Below are 16,999 nucleotides of genomic sequence, written 5' to 3'. Positions count from 1 at the left end.
TGTGCAAAAAGTTTTCTCAAACTAACTTAAAAAAAAAAAAGGTTAAATTTTCTATCCTTCCAATCCTTGAGCTTTGTACTGGTTTTGGTGGTCAACTTAACTTTTCACAATTTTTCTTTGGTCTCTGATTAATAAGACAACTTACTTTCAAAAAAACAAAAATCCCATCGCTGCTGGTTTAACAGTGCAGCCGTCGATTTCACAAATAGTTAGGACTCGTCTTATCTCAAGTTAGGACGAGTAACTCGTCTTAACTTAGGATTAATCTTAAGGTGTGCATGCTACAGTGCAGGGTTGGGACTCGTTCTAAGTCCTAAGATTAGTCTTAAGTTAGGAAGAGTTTTGTGAAATCAATGGCTGGTACTTAACAACTTATCTAGTGTCGCTAAAGAACAAAGTGATGATCACTGTGTGAAATAATAAATTTATACAGTAAAAAGATCCTTTTGTTTGTCGTTTGATTAAAAAAAAACTTCATATTGTAGTATTTTTTCTCAAACAGGCTAAGATACATGTATGATGTGAGGAAGTCTGCGTTGCCAACTATGCTGATGTCCAGTCCAAGGTGCTAACCAACGATCGCTCATAAATACAAAGATGTAACAACATCAGATAATGCAATAACTTACTTAATGTAGAAGTCAATAATGACATCATTAAGAAATTCTCCTTCCTGTAGGCACTTGAGATCCACCTCATGTAATATAATTCTTCCTTTCATTGGAGCTGGAGGATACACCAGAACCCTGTTAAGTCAACATGGAAAATAAATCAATATCAAATGTACGTTTGTACATATATCAATAATTGGAAGAATTGTTGTAACCTAGTACTTGATTCAACTTACACTACAGGTTGTTGTTGATTTCTGCCTGTGTCCATGTCATCTTCTACACCATCCTTATCTCTAATACCATCAGTCTTTACGGCTACAGCTTTACTCTTCTCAATGCAGTAGAACGCTGGTTTATTTGTATTGTTAGATGTTGTGCTGCCATTCCCTCCATTAGCATAGTTCACTGTGACTGATGAACTATGCTTCATGACATCAATGCTAGGCTTTACTTGGTTACCAAGCTGAAAAAGAAATTTGGCTAAAAATACTTCAAAAGGTCTGAGGCATTTTAACAAATAAACTATTTCCACTGAAGGGCTAACCACACCTGAATCTACTTCTGTAGTTCAAATTATGCAATATTAATGCTACAGATATTCAACTTACTACAGAAGTAGATTCAAATTATGCAATATTAATGCTAAAGATATTCAACTAACTACAGAAGTAGATTCAAATTATGCAAAATTAGTGCTACAGATATTCAACTTACTACAGAAGTAGATTCAAACTAGACATTAGGTGTTTGTGAACCAACACAAAGCTGTTCCGTGTTGTTTTGCTTTGATTATGTGCTTCATCGATGACCAAGGATTTATACTCTGAAAAATGTTTTAAAAAATGTTTAGTAGTTCTTGAGATATGGTCCCACTTCCCGTCACGGTTTTTCAAAGTCATTATTATGCCTAAGGAGTCTATAACTGAAAAAAGATTGACATCAGTTGTGTAATTCTTGAAATATGGTCCCACTTCCGGTTCACCCGGAAGTAAAGGTCAACATGGGGTCACGGGTTTTCACAGTCAATATTAATTGACTGTGGGTCGTGCGGGTGGAGGCGTTGGTGTTTGTGTCAACAAATCTTTCCAGGTTCGAACAGTTGAATATCCAGAATTTTCTTCATTTGAGCACATCAACCTGCTATTGACTTCACGCCAACAAACTCCAGTGCACCTGGTTGTTTTATATCGCCCTCAAAGAACGAGCACAGGAGAGATAACAGACCAGTTGTTCCTCCAAGAGTTTTCAACTTTCTTGGAGCAACTGATGTCAACTCCCCATCGTCTTCTGATCGTTGGAGACTTCAACTTTCACATTGACACTGAAACTGATCGCAGCGCTACTCAGTTTTTGGACCTCATCACATCCCTCCACTTGAAGCAACACGTGTCCTTTCCCACACATCAAGGTGGTCACACACTTGACCTCATTCTTTCTCGTGACACTGAAAGTTTCGTCAGCGATGTCGGCTCAACCAGCTACCTTCCATCTGATCATGTAGCTGTTAAATGCTCCCTGCACATACGTAAGCCTGGACCTGTGAAAATCACCATCAACATGCGGAAAATTCGTGACATTAACATTGATCATTTTCGCGATGACATTCTGCAGTCTGAGTTGTGTGTCTCCCCATCAAATGACACGAAAACCCTTATCGATCAATACGGGTGTGTCCTTTCTGCTTTTCTCGATAAGCATGCTCCGATGATCTCACGTTATAGTCAGGTGTCATCCTAAGTCCCCTTGGTTCACTGGAAAGGAAGGCCTTTTCTCCAAGAGGCCTAGAAATTGACCGTCAGATTTTAAGAAGTGCCTCTCATCAACACAACAATAAACTATCATCTGCCAAAAAGTGGCACCACAGAGATCAGCTGAAAGACTGCAGTAACCGTGAACTGTTCAGAAAAGTGGATCAACTAACCCGCCCACGCTCTGCAAAGGTTCTTCCGAGTAATCATGGCAGTGCAGTTCCTCTTCCTGAGCGGTTCATTCAATTCTTTGCTGAAAAAGTCAACAAGATAACTGCAGAATTGCAGTCATCTTCACCTACTGACACTGATCGACTTCCTGAACACCAGACAAACACTTTTTCATTTGACAAATTTAATCGTGTCACTGAAAAAAGAAGTCTTGAAAGTTATCACTAACTCTACTTCAACGACGTGTAATCTTGACCCGATCCCAACTCACCTGCTAAAGAAATGTCTTCATGAACTAACACCTATCATTACTTTTGTTATCAATGAGTCATTTAATAGTGGTTGTTTTCCTGAAAAATTCAAACTTGCAAACATTGTACCAATTCTCAAAGGCTTGAAATGTGATTCTGATGTACTTAATAATTACCGCCCTATTGCAAACTTGAAGTTCTTTGCTAAGACATTAGAAAGAATGGCAGCTTAACAGTTGCAATGGTACTTAAATGATCATGAACTCCACGAAAAATTTCAATCTGGGTAAAGATCATTCCATAGTGTTGAAACTGCCTTACTGCGAATAACAAATGATGTATTGTTGACACTTGATAAGGGCGAGGAAGTCATACTTGTCCTCTTAGACTTCTCGTCTGCGTTTGACACCATCAAGCATGATGTCTTGCTGCAACGATTGTCGCAAAGGTTTGGTATTCGCAGTAAGGCACTCGACTGGATTGAGTCTTATTTGTCAAATCGTAACCACACTGTTGTTATAGAAATGAACAATCGTCAAGTTATTGTATTGCTCAAGGGGTACCTCAAGGTTCTGTGCTAGGTCCCCTGTTGTTTACACTGTACACTGCTCCACTAGAGTCACTAATTGACAATCATAATGTTCATAAAATGTTCTACGCTGATGACACTCAACTGTATATTGCATTTAAACATTCAGAAGCACGTGATGTTATTACTCAGATGGTTGACTGTATTCAAGCAATTAAGGAATGGTCTCAAATCAACGGTCTTAAGCTCAATAGCAACAAGACTGAATTCCTTCACATATCTTCCCGTTTTCGTTCCACAGATCACATATCATTCATTGATTTAGATGGCACACAGGTTAATTCTGTCAGGAAGTGTCGTAATTTGGGTGCAATATTTGATGATAATTTCACTATGGACAGTTTTGTTTCACAGAAATGCAGATCAGCATCTTTTGCACTTCACAAAATTGGGAAAATTCGCAACCTGATAGATAAACACACTACTGAACTTTTGTGGTGTGTCATCTTGATTTTTGCAATAGCCTCCTTTCTGGGATCTCGGCTCGTCAAGTGCAAAAGATGCAGGTTGTGCAGAACTCTGCAGCTCGTCTTATTTATCGTATTAGGAAACATGAATCTGTGTCTGTTATTCTAAGAGACTTACACTGGCTACCTATTCACTCTCGCATTTCATTCAAAATATTGTTGTTAGCATATGAATGTTTTTATGATTTTGCACCTCCTTATTTGACCGAGCTGTTAACATTGTACACACCTTCTGGAAATCTTCGTTCTAATAAGAAAAAGTTGTTTGTTATTCCACCAGTGATGACCAAATCATATGGTGAACGCAGCTTCGTTCACACTGCCTCAACCTTATGGAACAATCTCCCGGAACACATAAAAAACATTGATTCCATTATTAGGTTTAAGATTGCTTTAAAGACGCACTTATTTAACATTTAATTCATCCATTTTGTTTGTTACCCAGTACATCTTGTCTTTGTATTCTGTTGTGTTTTCTCAAGAGCGCATAGGGACATGTTTGATTTCTATGTGTTATGCGCTATATAAGAATGGTTAATTATTATTATTATTATTATGTCTTAGGAGTTTGTAACTGAACAAAATTGAAAATCGGTTGAGTAGTTCTGGAGATATGGTCCCACTTCCGGTTAACCCGGAAGTAGAGGTCAAATTAAGGTCACGGTTTTTCCAAATTTTTCTCCTATCCCTAAGGAGTCTTAAACTACAAACTAGTTAAAAATCGGCCCTTTACTTCTTGAGATCTGGTGTTTCAAAGATTTCCCAATTAAATATGCAAATGAGGGTCAAGTGGTTGATGAATTAAGAATTTAAAAAGAAAATTTCATTAGGAATTAAGCTTAGGTTCAAAGCTTGATAAATGATTTAACTCGGTATGGTTAAGAAGAATAGGCTGAAACAAAAAACAAATTACTGGTCAATAGAGGGCGGTATGTAAGATGAGTGGTCTTTCTATATCACCATCTCCTTTTCCTAGTTAATTGTTCAGTTGAAATGTTATCTCAAAAGTTTGATTAACGAGATGAATAAATGTAAAGAAAACCTAATATTTGACTCAGGATTGTTTGATTTGTTGGTTTCTTGAGTTCAATGCAGTACTTTCAGAGTCCATTGTCATGTGACAAACCAATTAAGGATAAAATCCTTGTATTTTGTAGGTGGTTTGATGTTTGATCTAGAACAAGTGGATTTCACTGAACTTTTAACGGCCACCAAACTCTGCGCTTACGTTCACCATATTCCGCTTACTGTGCAAGCGCAGAATATAATGTGCGAGCTTGGAAGCACAAACGAAAGAAATCCCTGCTAAGCAGTCTATTTTGCTTGACGTAAGCGCAGAATTCACTGCTTATGCTAAGCACTGATTCTTTGCTTCCAGAGCAGAGCATGACAATGGGCCCATTCCCACAGGATTTTTCATTTTGCAAGTTCCCATCATGAAAGGCCTAGGTGACTAGTGAAATTTACTACTCGACTAGTCGCACCTCAAACCCAACTACGACACTTGTTGAGATAAATTACGGATTCTCAAGATTTGTGCCGCAATGTGCCGCAAGCGACACATGTTGCGATTAGTAGTAAGCAGCACAACTGTTTCACCAAACAGGTAATCGGGACTTTTTTTGTAGTCAACGTGTAGGCACAATTTTAACGGAGTGGGGAAAAACAGTAGTCGCGACTCTAATACTAATTTGTAGTCGACTTAAACACTAAACCACACTAGTCGCCCTGGCCTACTTTTGCACAAGAAAAGCACGGTTATCCTGCGAAAGCAAACCAAATTGTTAAGTCACTGTTTTTGCAGTGAATAATACGCAGAAGTTGAGCACAATAGTAATCGCAGCAGAATTTTTGTTGCGAATTGTCACGCTCATCAAGAACACATTCCCTGTGTGCCCAGATGTTAAATACGCTTAGCGTAAGCACAATTCCCTGATTACGTAAGCGCTGCGATTCTTTCCTTTTAAAGCCATTGGCCCAGGACCAGACCAAACTAAACACAAAAAGTAGCTAAACACAGCAAATACCATTCCTCATGTACAAACTGCAAGTTGTGAATCCAGGTATTCTGCTCAATTTCTGCAGTTTTATAAAGCAAAATATTTTGCCTATTTATTATAAGCAGCTCTATAACATTGAGCCACTCAACCACCAGAGAAACGTCGACCAGCATAATAAAATCTCTGATTTTGTATTCCTGTCAAAGAGTTTTTGTTTGTCATGGTCTAATTTCCGAAAGTAAAGCGAAATACTGGAATTAGTTTAGGCAACTGGTCTCGGTGCGAACAAGGTTACTTCACCCGTAAATCATTCCAAATCCCAGGCGTTAAAGTTACAAGTATACACTTAACACTACATCTTTATGATTCACCACAAGACACTTACATGTACAGTCTTTACATGCATTGATAGTAGGCCTACATGTGTACCATTTCGATGGTCATTTATAAAATGTGTATGCCGCGTAAACTTCCAAATCTCAGGCAGGTGTATACGTCCATGCACGGTCCACTTTTCCTCGTACATGATGCCTTTGATCGAAGCCAAATAAGTAAAGAAACAAGTTTGACTACATGTATGTTTCACATAGGTTTGTCTTCAGTGATAAGGTTTAGAAAGAAAAGGCTGGCACTTTGTGTTGATTGACAACATACATGTACATAGAGCGAAAAAACGGCAAAAATAGCGCTATTTATTAGCGAAAAAGTGGTTGTACGTAAATCGAAGAACCATGTACATGTACGTAGAACTTCCTCTATAGTGCGTACACCCATTAAAGATCGTGCTGCGCGAGGACAAAATCAGAATCGTTTTATGTTCCAGGAAAGAAGCATCTCATGAGCCAAAAATTTGAAAAATAAGCACATGTTGTACTGATTGTTTAAATGTAGGTACATATTTCTTTTTGTAAAAAAAAAGTAAAATGTATGCATTATAATATTGATTTCGTCGAAATTCCCGAAAAGTTTCGAACCCAGATCACCTGGGTAATAGCACCCGCGGTAAACCGCACCCCCAATCGATCCATCAACACAGATTGAGTGATTTTATTCCTTATATAATAAGTGTATTAATTTATGACAAATAATTTCAAGATGACGTGACATAAAAAATTACTTCATTTGGCACAACTTCAATACCCAGAGAATCAAAATCTGAAAACAATTTGAAAATCGGACGTTTATTTTGGGAGATATGGTGTTAACAAGATTGCCTAATAAAATATTCATGTCATTATAACTCAGCTAATTGATTAAGAAATTAAACAACACGAAGTTTAGTGATTAAGTCACGTACTAAGCTTCGATTCCATATATAACTCAAGTCTGTCATTTCTACCGTTTCTAAGATTACAAATAAATAAAAATCGTGCATTAAACAGATGGCGTTTAGGTAGTACCAAGAACAACGTTTCTAAAACGTTTTGAAAAACTCAACGAAAACAATACCTGTTCCGACGGTAGGTCGGAACAGCTAATTATGCAATATCTGTTGCATTAATATTGCATAATTTGAATCTACATGTAGCCTCTAGCTACCGCACAACCTCGGTAGTCTAGTTGGTAAGACACTGCTCTAGAATTGCAAGGGTCATGGGTTCGAATCCCAACTGAGTAACATGCCTGTGATATTTTTTCACAGGACACAGGAAAGTACTGGGTATACAGTGCTAACACACATCGGTGTATGGGTAAAAACCCAAAATAATATTCTTTATCCCAGACTTCTGTAGTACGTTGAATATCTGTTGCATTAAAATTGCATAATTTGAATCTACTTCTGTAGTACGTTGAATATCTGTTGCATTAAAATTGCATAATTTGAATCTACTTCTGTAGTACGTTGAATATCTGTTGCACTAATAATGCATAATTTGAATCTACTTCTGTAGTACGTTGAATATCTGTTGCACTAATAATGCATAATTTCAACAATATTTTCACTGTTTAAAGGCACTTGGACACCTTTCGAAGACCAGTATTCTATCTTGATGTTCCCAAACATATGCATAACATAAAAATCTGTAAAAATTTGTTTCTCTATTTGGTCATCGCAGTTGTAAGAGAAAAATGAAAGAGAAAAAAACATTGATGCTTTGCAGTGTTGAAGTCACCTGTGTCTAGTCCGAGACCGAGTCACGAGTCACTTGGGTCAAGTCCGAGACCGAGTCCCCAGTCACTTGGGTCGAGTCTCAGTCCTCGTCCCGAGTCAGTTGGGTCTAGTCCGAGTGCCCGTCTTGAGTCACTTGGGTCTAGTCCGACTCCCCATCTTGAGTCAATTGGGTCTAGTCTGAGTCCTTGTCTTGAGTCACTTGGGTCTAGTTTGAGTCCCCGTCCCAAGGTCGAGTCCGAGTCCGAGTCCGAGTCCCCATCCCAGGTCACTTGGGTCCAGTCTGAGTCCCCATCCCAGGTCACTTGGGTCGAGTCCGAGTCCCGGTCCCAGGTCACTTGGGTCGAGTCCGAGTCCCTGTCCCAGGTCACTTGGGTCGAGTCTGAGTCCCCGTCCCAGGTCACTTGGGTTGAGTCCGAATCCCCGTCCCAGGTCACTTGCGTCAATTCCGAGTCCCCGTCCGAGGTCACTTGGTCTGAGTCTGAGTCCGAGTCAAGAGTCAATTGGTATAAGTCCGAGTCACAAGTCACTTGTTTAAATAATCAAATAGTTAGAAAACTTCAACCCGTTCACCATACCAGAACACTTGATTGCAACCTAAAAATAATCGAAAAATAAGAATTGGAAATGACAAAAAGAAACAGACAAGTATTATTTAAACAAAGTACTGTACCTGCAGTTTAAATTTCATTTAAGGTTTTTACAAAAACACAACATGTACTCCTTGTCCCAGAATATATTCTAATGATTAAAAAAACAAAAACAATTATATAATGATTTATTCATTTTAGAAAGATAGGTATCCAATAAAGTTTTATGGTTTAGAAGAAAAAAAACCTTTCTGAAATGTTAAAAACTGCCAAATTACTAAAATGTTCTTGTTACACTTCAAGAAAACAAGCTGTGACAGGGTGGTAGGCTCCAAATCTAGACCGATGAGGACGCATCGGTAATATGCATCAATCATTGGCTATGATGTATTATGGGTATAAACGTTGACAAAATACCCGGATTTGGCATCGTGCACAATAATGCTTTTTACAAGAAGACGGACTCGAGTGCGAGTCCTAAACTCGAGTCATACAACACTGGCTTTCAGACGCCTTAAAGTCTTTTAATATCCAAGTGTAAATTACCTCTTTCTCAAAAACTACATTGTTACTTCAAAGGGACGAGTTTCCCAAATACCATCAACAGCTTGCCATGGCTCATGCCACTTAATTTGTTTTACTAACAATTATTTTGAGTAGTTATAAATTGTGTCCAGTGCCTGTAATTGTTAAAGGCAGTGGTCACTATTGGTAATTACTCAAAATAATGATTAGCATAAAACCTTACTTGGTAACGAGTAATGGGGAGAGGTTGGTAGTATAAAACAATGTGAGAAACGGCTCCCTCTGACGTAACGTAGTTTTCGAGAAAGAAGTAATTTTCCACGAATTTGATTTTGAGACCTCAGATTTAGAATTTGAGGCCTCAAAATCAAGCATCTGACAGCACACACAAAAATCGTGTGACAAGGGTGTTTTTTCTTTCATTACTATCTCGCAACTTCAATGACGGAATTTTTCATAGGTTTGTTATTTTATGCGTATGTTGAGATACAAAAAGTGAGAAGACTGGTCTTTGACAATTACCAACAGTGTCAAGTGTTTTTAACTACTGTTGCTCCAACTTGTTTATAAGATAGTCATTGAGGTTGTATAAAAGAGAGCTATGTATGGATATTCTATAACTGGATACTTGGGCAAAGTACAAATTGCAGAAAGTGGCTTTTCTTATGGTACTAGAAATACCCTGGTGCCTATAGGCACTCTACATGTATGTTTCTGAAACTAGTAAATATATTTTATGTGTACTTGCCTGTAGAGACGAAACTCTGGATTTATATTCCTGATCTAAATCAGGCCTTGAAGGTCTGCACTGCCCCAGAACTTTGTTGACCGTCATTTTACCAAGTTTAATGAACAAGCTCTCTGAAACACAAAATAGAAAATAAATCAAGTAAATAGTCTCTGTTTTTGTGTGAAATAGATTTAATGCCATTTTAACCGTAATTGTAATAATTTACTCCGAACTTTGACTAATGGTGCTGTTCATGTAATTCTGCTTCTGGCAGGAATTTGAAGTTTTTTTAAATTAACCATTGAACAGAATTCATAATAGCATTTTATGAAAATCTGATGATGTGCAGAAAAATAGTTTTCAAAAGAATTAATAGCCAAATGTACAGGAGGTCGTTCAGACACAGTACTTAAGTCGGTTTAATTCATGGTTCAACCCAATCGAGTTCAACTCTGTGTGTCTGAACGGTTCTAAAATAAGTCCGAATCGAGTTCAACCCACAAAAGATAAAGAGTCCAGCGAGGGGTTTATCTATAGACCTCTTCAGGTTTATCTTTTAACCCTTTTAGCACGGTATTGTTTTGACAGTGAATGCTGGTTGGCTGGGATTATCTATGATAATACAACGATGCCAACATGCAATTACTGGGTCATACGCACTGCAGGACAGAGGAAACCAGGCCGGGTCAAACTCTGCACACGGCCGGGCTGCAAGGGCCCTGCCACGGTAATACGCACTGGGCTACAGAGGAAAACCGGCCGGGTCAAACTCTGCACACGGCCGGGCTGCAAGGGCCCTGCCACGGTAATACGCACTGGGCTACAGAGGAAACCAGGCCGGGTCAAACTCTGCACACGGCCGGGCTGCAAGGGCCCTGCCACGTTAATACGCACTGAGCTACAGAGGAAAACCGGCCGGGTCAAACTCTGCACACGGCCGGGCTGCAAGGGCCCTGCCACGGTAATACACACTGGGCTACAGAAGAAAACCGGCTGGGTCAAACTCTGCACACGGCCGGGCTGCAAGGGCCCTGCCAAGGTCATACGCACTGGGCTACAGAGGAAACCAGGCCGGTTCAAACTCTGCACAAGGCCATAATGCAGCATAAGGATCCAGTCTATCCATGTATCATAAACAATCAGCATAAATAATTATGGACTAGGCAAATCCTTGTGGTAGACCTTCATACTTCGACGTACATCCAAAGATCGTCACGAAGAACACAAATAAACTAACCCAAAATGTGATGGAACAGTGACAAGTAAATAAAGCATTCCTGACACTAATAAACTAGGCTTACTACTGCATAGCCATGATGCAGTTTGGAATGCGATCGTGGCGTTACATGCTCCCGACGTGCCAGGACCCAATTTCATAATGCCTGTATAGTGGCACAAAAATTTGCTTAGCACAAAATAGTATTGCATAGCAGAAACTGATTACCAGCCAAATTTTAATAAAATTTGAAATGTTGTGAACTTGTGGCTGGTGCCCGACTAAATTTTTAAATAGTAAACAAATTTTGTAAGCAGTATTTTCTGCTAAACAGATGAAACTGATCAAGGGGCCTTGTTATTCACAGTGAAAGATTTTTTAATCTCAGGGGGAAGGGAATCTTGAGGGATTTGAAAGCGTCCTTGTGAGAATGTATTTTGAATCGTTAGCGTAGCTGCAAATCTTTACCTTTTGATAATAGCGTAACTGGAACCTAAATGTATATTGGATTGTATAAGCATAGCTTAGTAGCTGCGTAGCTTGGAAGTTAACCATATCTTTTGTAATATTAGCATATCTTGGAACGAAAGCATAGCTGGGTATCTTGGAACGTAAAGGTAGCTACGTATGGAACCTAAGCGTAACTTGACTCAGGATTGAAAGCGTACCTTTTGTTATTATAGCGTAACTGAAGGAAAGTAAAAAGGCTGGGTATTTTGGAACGTAAATGTAGCTGCAGGTGGAACGTAAGAGTAACTTGACTCAGGATTGAAAGCGCACCTTTTGTAATTATAGCGTAACTTGAAGGAACGTAAGCAAAACTTGGAATGTAAGCGTAGCTTGGAACGTAAGCATATCTTGGAAGGTAAGCGTAGCTGGGTATCTTGGAATGTAAATGTAGCTGCGTATGGAGCGTAGCTTGACTCGGGCTTGAAAACGCACCTTTTGATATTATAGGGTAACTTGAAGGAACGTAACAATCTCAAAAATAACACTTCATTCACAGAATTAAAAAATAATAATTTTTTGACAAAATTATGCTTTGAGGGAATTTTGTTTTATTGTTATTTTTGTTTCAACCTTTTATACAAAATTCTTATTCACCTCTTCTTTTTACGATCGGAGGCTCCGTTTTTTGTTATCCTTTTGTTCTTCATAAAACATTTTTTATGACACTAACATAACACTGTCAATATAACAAAATGCGGTATTCTTATGTATTGACATCATCAATCTTTTTTAATTACCTGAAAACTCCTAACAAAAAGAAGTTATAATATTGGAATAATATTGGAACGTTGCGATCATAAAAAATAACGGATTCGACACGAGATGTACCGACGGACAAACCCACGATGACAAACATGTACTTTGATGTCTGGCTCCCAACCCCTCCCAAGCTCACGGCGAGACCCGCAAGCTGGGAGATCATAATGCCCGGGATTACACCTCCAGCCCCCCACGAGATACGGCATGTGCGGTACGCGATATGCCCCGAGGCTTACGTTCTGATTGCTCCACATAACAAGCTTCCGTTACACGGACTCTTTGAATGCAAATCTTACGTTACATTTTTCACCATTATTTACATTTTGTAGCGATAATCTAAAAACATAATATCTTTCGTCAATTACTCGTTAATAATTTTGTAAAAAAAAAGATTTAAATTTGGTTTGGTAAGTTACTTTAAGACGGCTGGCAGTAAAACTAGCCCGGAAGGTCACGTGATTGTTTGTACCACTTTTTGGTTAGAACAATCACGCGACCTTCGTTTTTGTTTAAAAATGCTCAACAACGACTCAATTTGATGATTTTTGTTTTTGAGACTGTTCTGCTTCATTCCTGGAAGACCATTGAAGTCTATCTTAGTCTATTTCGTAGCCCAAATAGCCCAATTCAGCCGGTGTGTCCTTTTAAGGGATGAAGGGCATTGGTGCAAGGAGGGTCCTAAAAGAAATTCGTCATGATGACGTCATCACCGGTCACGTGACATCATCTGAAAGGTGTTTAATTTAAATGTTTGAAAATCTATATCAAATCAACCACAAGAGACCGTAGATTTTTGTTTACGGGATTGTGTAGGGATAAATTGGGTCTTCATTTTATTTTGTGTGCTTGACCTCACATGACATCTACTTCCAGTCGAAACGGGCCAAAAACCGGAGTGCCCTGTAACTCAAAAGTGGTAAAAGTTATGAAGTTGCTTTCCAAGATGGTGAGTGTCTAGCAAGGATGGGCAGTTCAAAAAAAATATTGATGACATCACAAATTGCAACAGCGCCCTCTAGCGGCAGGTTGGGAACTCTTCAAAATGGACTTTTTGAAGATGTCTATGGTGAAGTATTTTGTAATCACTTTAAATTTTACACACACGAGTACTGTCAGGCAGGCATCATATGTGTGAAGTTTCAGATCAATGATGTCATCGGGGGTCACATGACGCGGCACTAAAGGTGCATTTTTTGAAGCAGTATAATTGTCGAAGTAATGATGCGATTATGTTGAAATTTGTAGATTATTAGATTTTGGCAAGTTCTCGTGAACTGTAAATTGACGTTCTGATGACGTCATCACATGATTTTTTATGATTTTTTTCATTTTTGCACCTTTAGCACAAAATTGCTATGTGAACATGGTATAATCCAAGTTATTTTTTTATTTATGCCACATTGGGCAAATTGCTTTGAATGCACAACAAATTTCAAACTCAGTTGAGAAATTTGAAAATTTTATTGACGAAACAGCTATGCATTTGTGCACAAATGCAATCATGTCTAGTTTTTTCTTCATCTTCTTTGTTGGCTGCTCAAATTTACTAGATTAATTTACAACAATAATTAGCTGTTCCGACCTACCGTCGGAACAGGTATTGTTTTCGTCAAGATTTTTATTAGCTGTTCCGACCTACCGTCGGAACAGGTATTGTTTTCGTCGAGATTTTTATTATTTTTATTATTATTAGCTGTTCCGACATTTCAGTCGGAACAGCTATTGAAATCGTCCAGATTTTTATTTTTTTTTATTATACTTTCTTTCCTCAAAATCGTATTGACTTAACACTTGACTTTTCAAATTATTAAAATGTCAAATTAGAATTATCAGAAAGAGACAAATCATATACCATATGAAAGCATATTGCCTAACTTAATTTTTAGATTTAATTAGATTAACATTCTTAATTAATTATTCACGTGACAGCTGTATGAATATTTAATTAGGCAATATTGTTATCATCATATCTCAATAATTAAACATCCAATCCAAATTATTTTTTCGGTTACGGACTTGTCTTGAAGTGTAGATAAGACTTCCAGCCTAACAATTTCAGTCACGTCATCATGACGTCATACGTTTGCGCGTTTTGTTTTCTGTGTATAAAACATATGGAGCTAAAAGTGGAAACGTTTTACAAGTCAAAAACACAATAATTGACAGTAACCTAAAACTAATTTATCTGTTCGTTTTCAAAATTTCATATTCTGTGTTGAAAAATTTATTGATTCTAATAAGAGATGTTTCAGTTTGTTAAAATCAGTCAAAGTACGTCAATAATTATTGATTAATTAAAAATCTTGGCACCATGGGTACAACGTGATATGCATTGATCATTGCATTGATACATCTTCCCTATGGTTAGTGCAATACACAATTGGGATTTTGTAAACGGCATTGGATTGGGGTAAGTTGCATACCATCGTGTACCTTATGAAATTTATTAGTACGAAAAACACAATTTTAAGACTGTGACGTCATCACATGTTAATTTATGCTAATTAGAAGCTTTAATGAGTTTTTCTTTGCTGCACTATATCTCAAGAAGTGTACGGCCGATTTAGAAGTTTTTTTCAGTATTAGACTCATTAGGCATAGGAGAATTGCCTCGGGTAACTGTGACCCCGATTTGACCTCTACTTCCGGGTCAACCGGAAGTGGGACCATATCTTAGGATTTACATAACTAATTTAATTATTTTCTTTAGTTATATACTCCTTAGGCATTAAATTTTGTTGGGGAAAATCCGTGACCCCATTTTGACCTCTTCTTCCGGGTCAACCGGAAGTGGGGCCATTTCTCAAGAACTACACAACCGATTTTCAAACTTTTTTCAGTTATAAACTACTTAGGCATTATGTATTAAATTTTGAAAGCTGTGACCGCCATGTTGACCTTTATTTCCGGGTCAACCGGAAGTGTGACCTTATCTCAAAAACAACACAACCGATTTTCAGACTTTTTCCAGTTATGGACTCCTTTGGCATTGGACAATTGCATCGGGTAGGTGTGACCCTATATTGACCTTTATTTCCGGGTCAACCGGAAGTGGAACCTTATTTCAAGAACTACACAACAGATTTTCAATTTTTTTTTCAGTTATGAACTCTTTGTGCATTGGAAATCAAGCATGGGTTTCCGTGACCCAGTATTGACCTTTACTTCCTGGTTAACCGGAAATGGGATCCTATCACAAGAACTACACAATCGATTTTTGAACTGGGGTTAAATTTATTCAACATAATGACCATGGCGCCATGTTGACCTTTTTTGTGTGTTAAAGCTTCTTTTGATTTAGTATCAGATACAAGACCAGGTAATCACATGTCAAAGAGTTGTAATGTGTGTGTTTTAATGTAGCATAGAAAACTATTATTAACAAACATTTCAGGAACATGTTTACAATCACATTAGATCTAGTTATTCTTTGTTTCTGCCTAAAACCCCATTGCATTTGTACACATTTTTCTTTAAGCCTAATTTTCCAAACAAAAATACGAAAGAGTGAGTTTATTATACCAAATTGTAGCTTAGAACACCACGTAATCTTCATTTGAATATAACTGGATGCAGTCGCTTCCATGTTATTGTTAAATATTCTCTTTGGTAAATGCCATAATAGTATGTACCTATCATGTGTTGTGACTTCTTGAGATGAGTCTAAGCAATTGACTATAACTGGATGCAGTCACTTCCATGTTATTGTTAAACATTCTTTATGGTAAATGCAATTCAGTATGACCTATCATGAGTTGTGACTTCTTGAGAGAAGTCTACTCAAGTCTCTTTTTCTTGTTTTTCTACCTACGTTCTGGACCACAGCGCAGTCTGTTTCTTCGTTTCCTAACCGAGTTCTGGACCAATATACTTTGTACACGAAAGTTTAGGGTTTTCGTTTAACGAACGTGCGTAAAAATAGGGGTTTTTGACGACGACGACATACCATGGTGTCCACAGAATTACACTAAACTTAAACAGTTTGAAGATAATGACAGTTGAAAGCTTCCCTTACAATATTACTTGCTGTGGTGTTGTAGCTTTTGAGAAAATGAGTGAACAAATGTCAAATTTAGACTCCGAGGTGGCGTCGTCCGGGACGAACATGCGTAATTTAAATATGGGTTTTTGACGACGACGACGTCAACGTCAAAAACCCCTAAAGGCATCTAATACTACATTTCAACCCTACTTAATAGTTATAGGCGTTAGCAGTTCATATTTAGTGACAATGTTTGCAAAATCATGAAACAAGAATTATTTCGCCAGATCATAATCCCCTCTGTTGATACATACACACATGTAAACCCTCAGTTTATGCATTGGCCCTTATAGCCTAGCGAGTTCGAATCTCCATACAACTACAATTTTTGTTTTATTCCCCAAAACTAAAAAAACATTTCTTTTTGCAATATTTAAGTTAGATTCTTATCTTTATATCGATAGTGTTGCCTTTTCTTTTTCTCAATTGTTAGCCCAATATAACCTGTGTGCATGCATGACACGATGATGTTTGAAAAACACAACAAGCGCAGAGTTTGGTGGTTAAGAGTTCTGTGTAATCAAATCGTTCTAGATCAAACATCAAACCGACCCCAAAAAATGTTAAAAATCGTAATTAGTTAACCACGTGACCCATATTTGCATATTTAATTGGGAAATCTTTGTAGCACCATATCTCAAGAAGTACACGGCCGTTTTATAGACTGTTTGTAGTTA

The 16,999-nt window shown here is 37.9% G+C and overlaps 1 protein-coding gene across 1 annotated transcript in view; it reads right to left on the bottom strand.

The window, feature by feature from the left end:
• Window positions 1-16,999, bottom strand: part of LOC139947210 (sentrin-specific protease 6-like) — a 156,775-nt gene that overhangs the window by 28,013 nt on the left and 111,763 nt on the right. Inside the window, exons 13-15 of the mRNA XM_071945079.1 lie at window positions 9,814-9,926; window positions 848-1,077; window positions 630-746 (exon numbers count right to left, since the gene is read on the bottom strand). Coding sequence (XP_071801180.1) covers window positions 630-746; window positions 848-1,077; window positions 9,814-9,926 — 460 coding nt within the window. The remainder of the gene's footprint in view (window positions 1-629; window positions 747-847; window positions 1,078-9,813; window positions 9,927-16,999) is intronic.

Source organism: Asterias amurensis, chromosome 14 (genome assembly GCF_032118995.1).
Source record: "Asterias amurensis chromosome 14, ASM3211899v1".
NCBI classification, from domain to species: Eukaryota; Metazoa; Echinodermata; class Asteroidea; order Forcipulatida; family Asteriidae; genus Asterias; species Asterias amurensis.
Note: the sequence above shows the minus strand (reverse complement) of the source record. Positions and strands in the feature narration are given on the sequence as shown.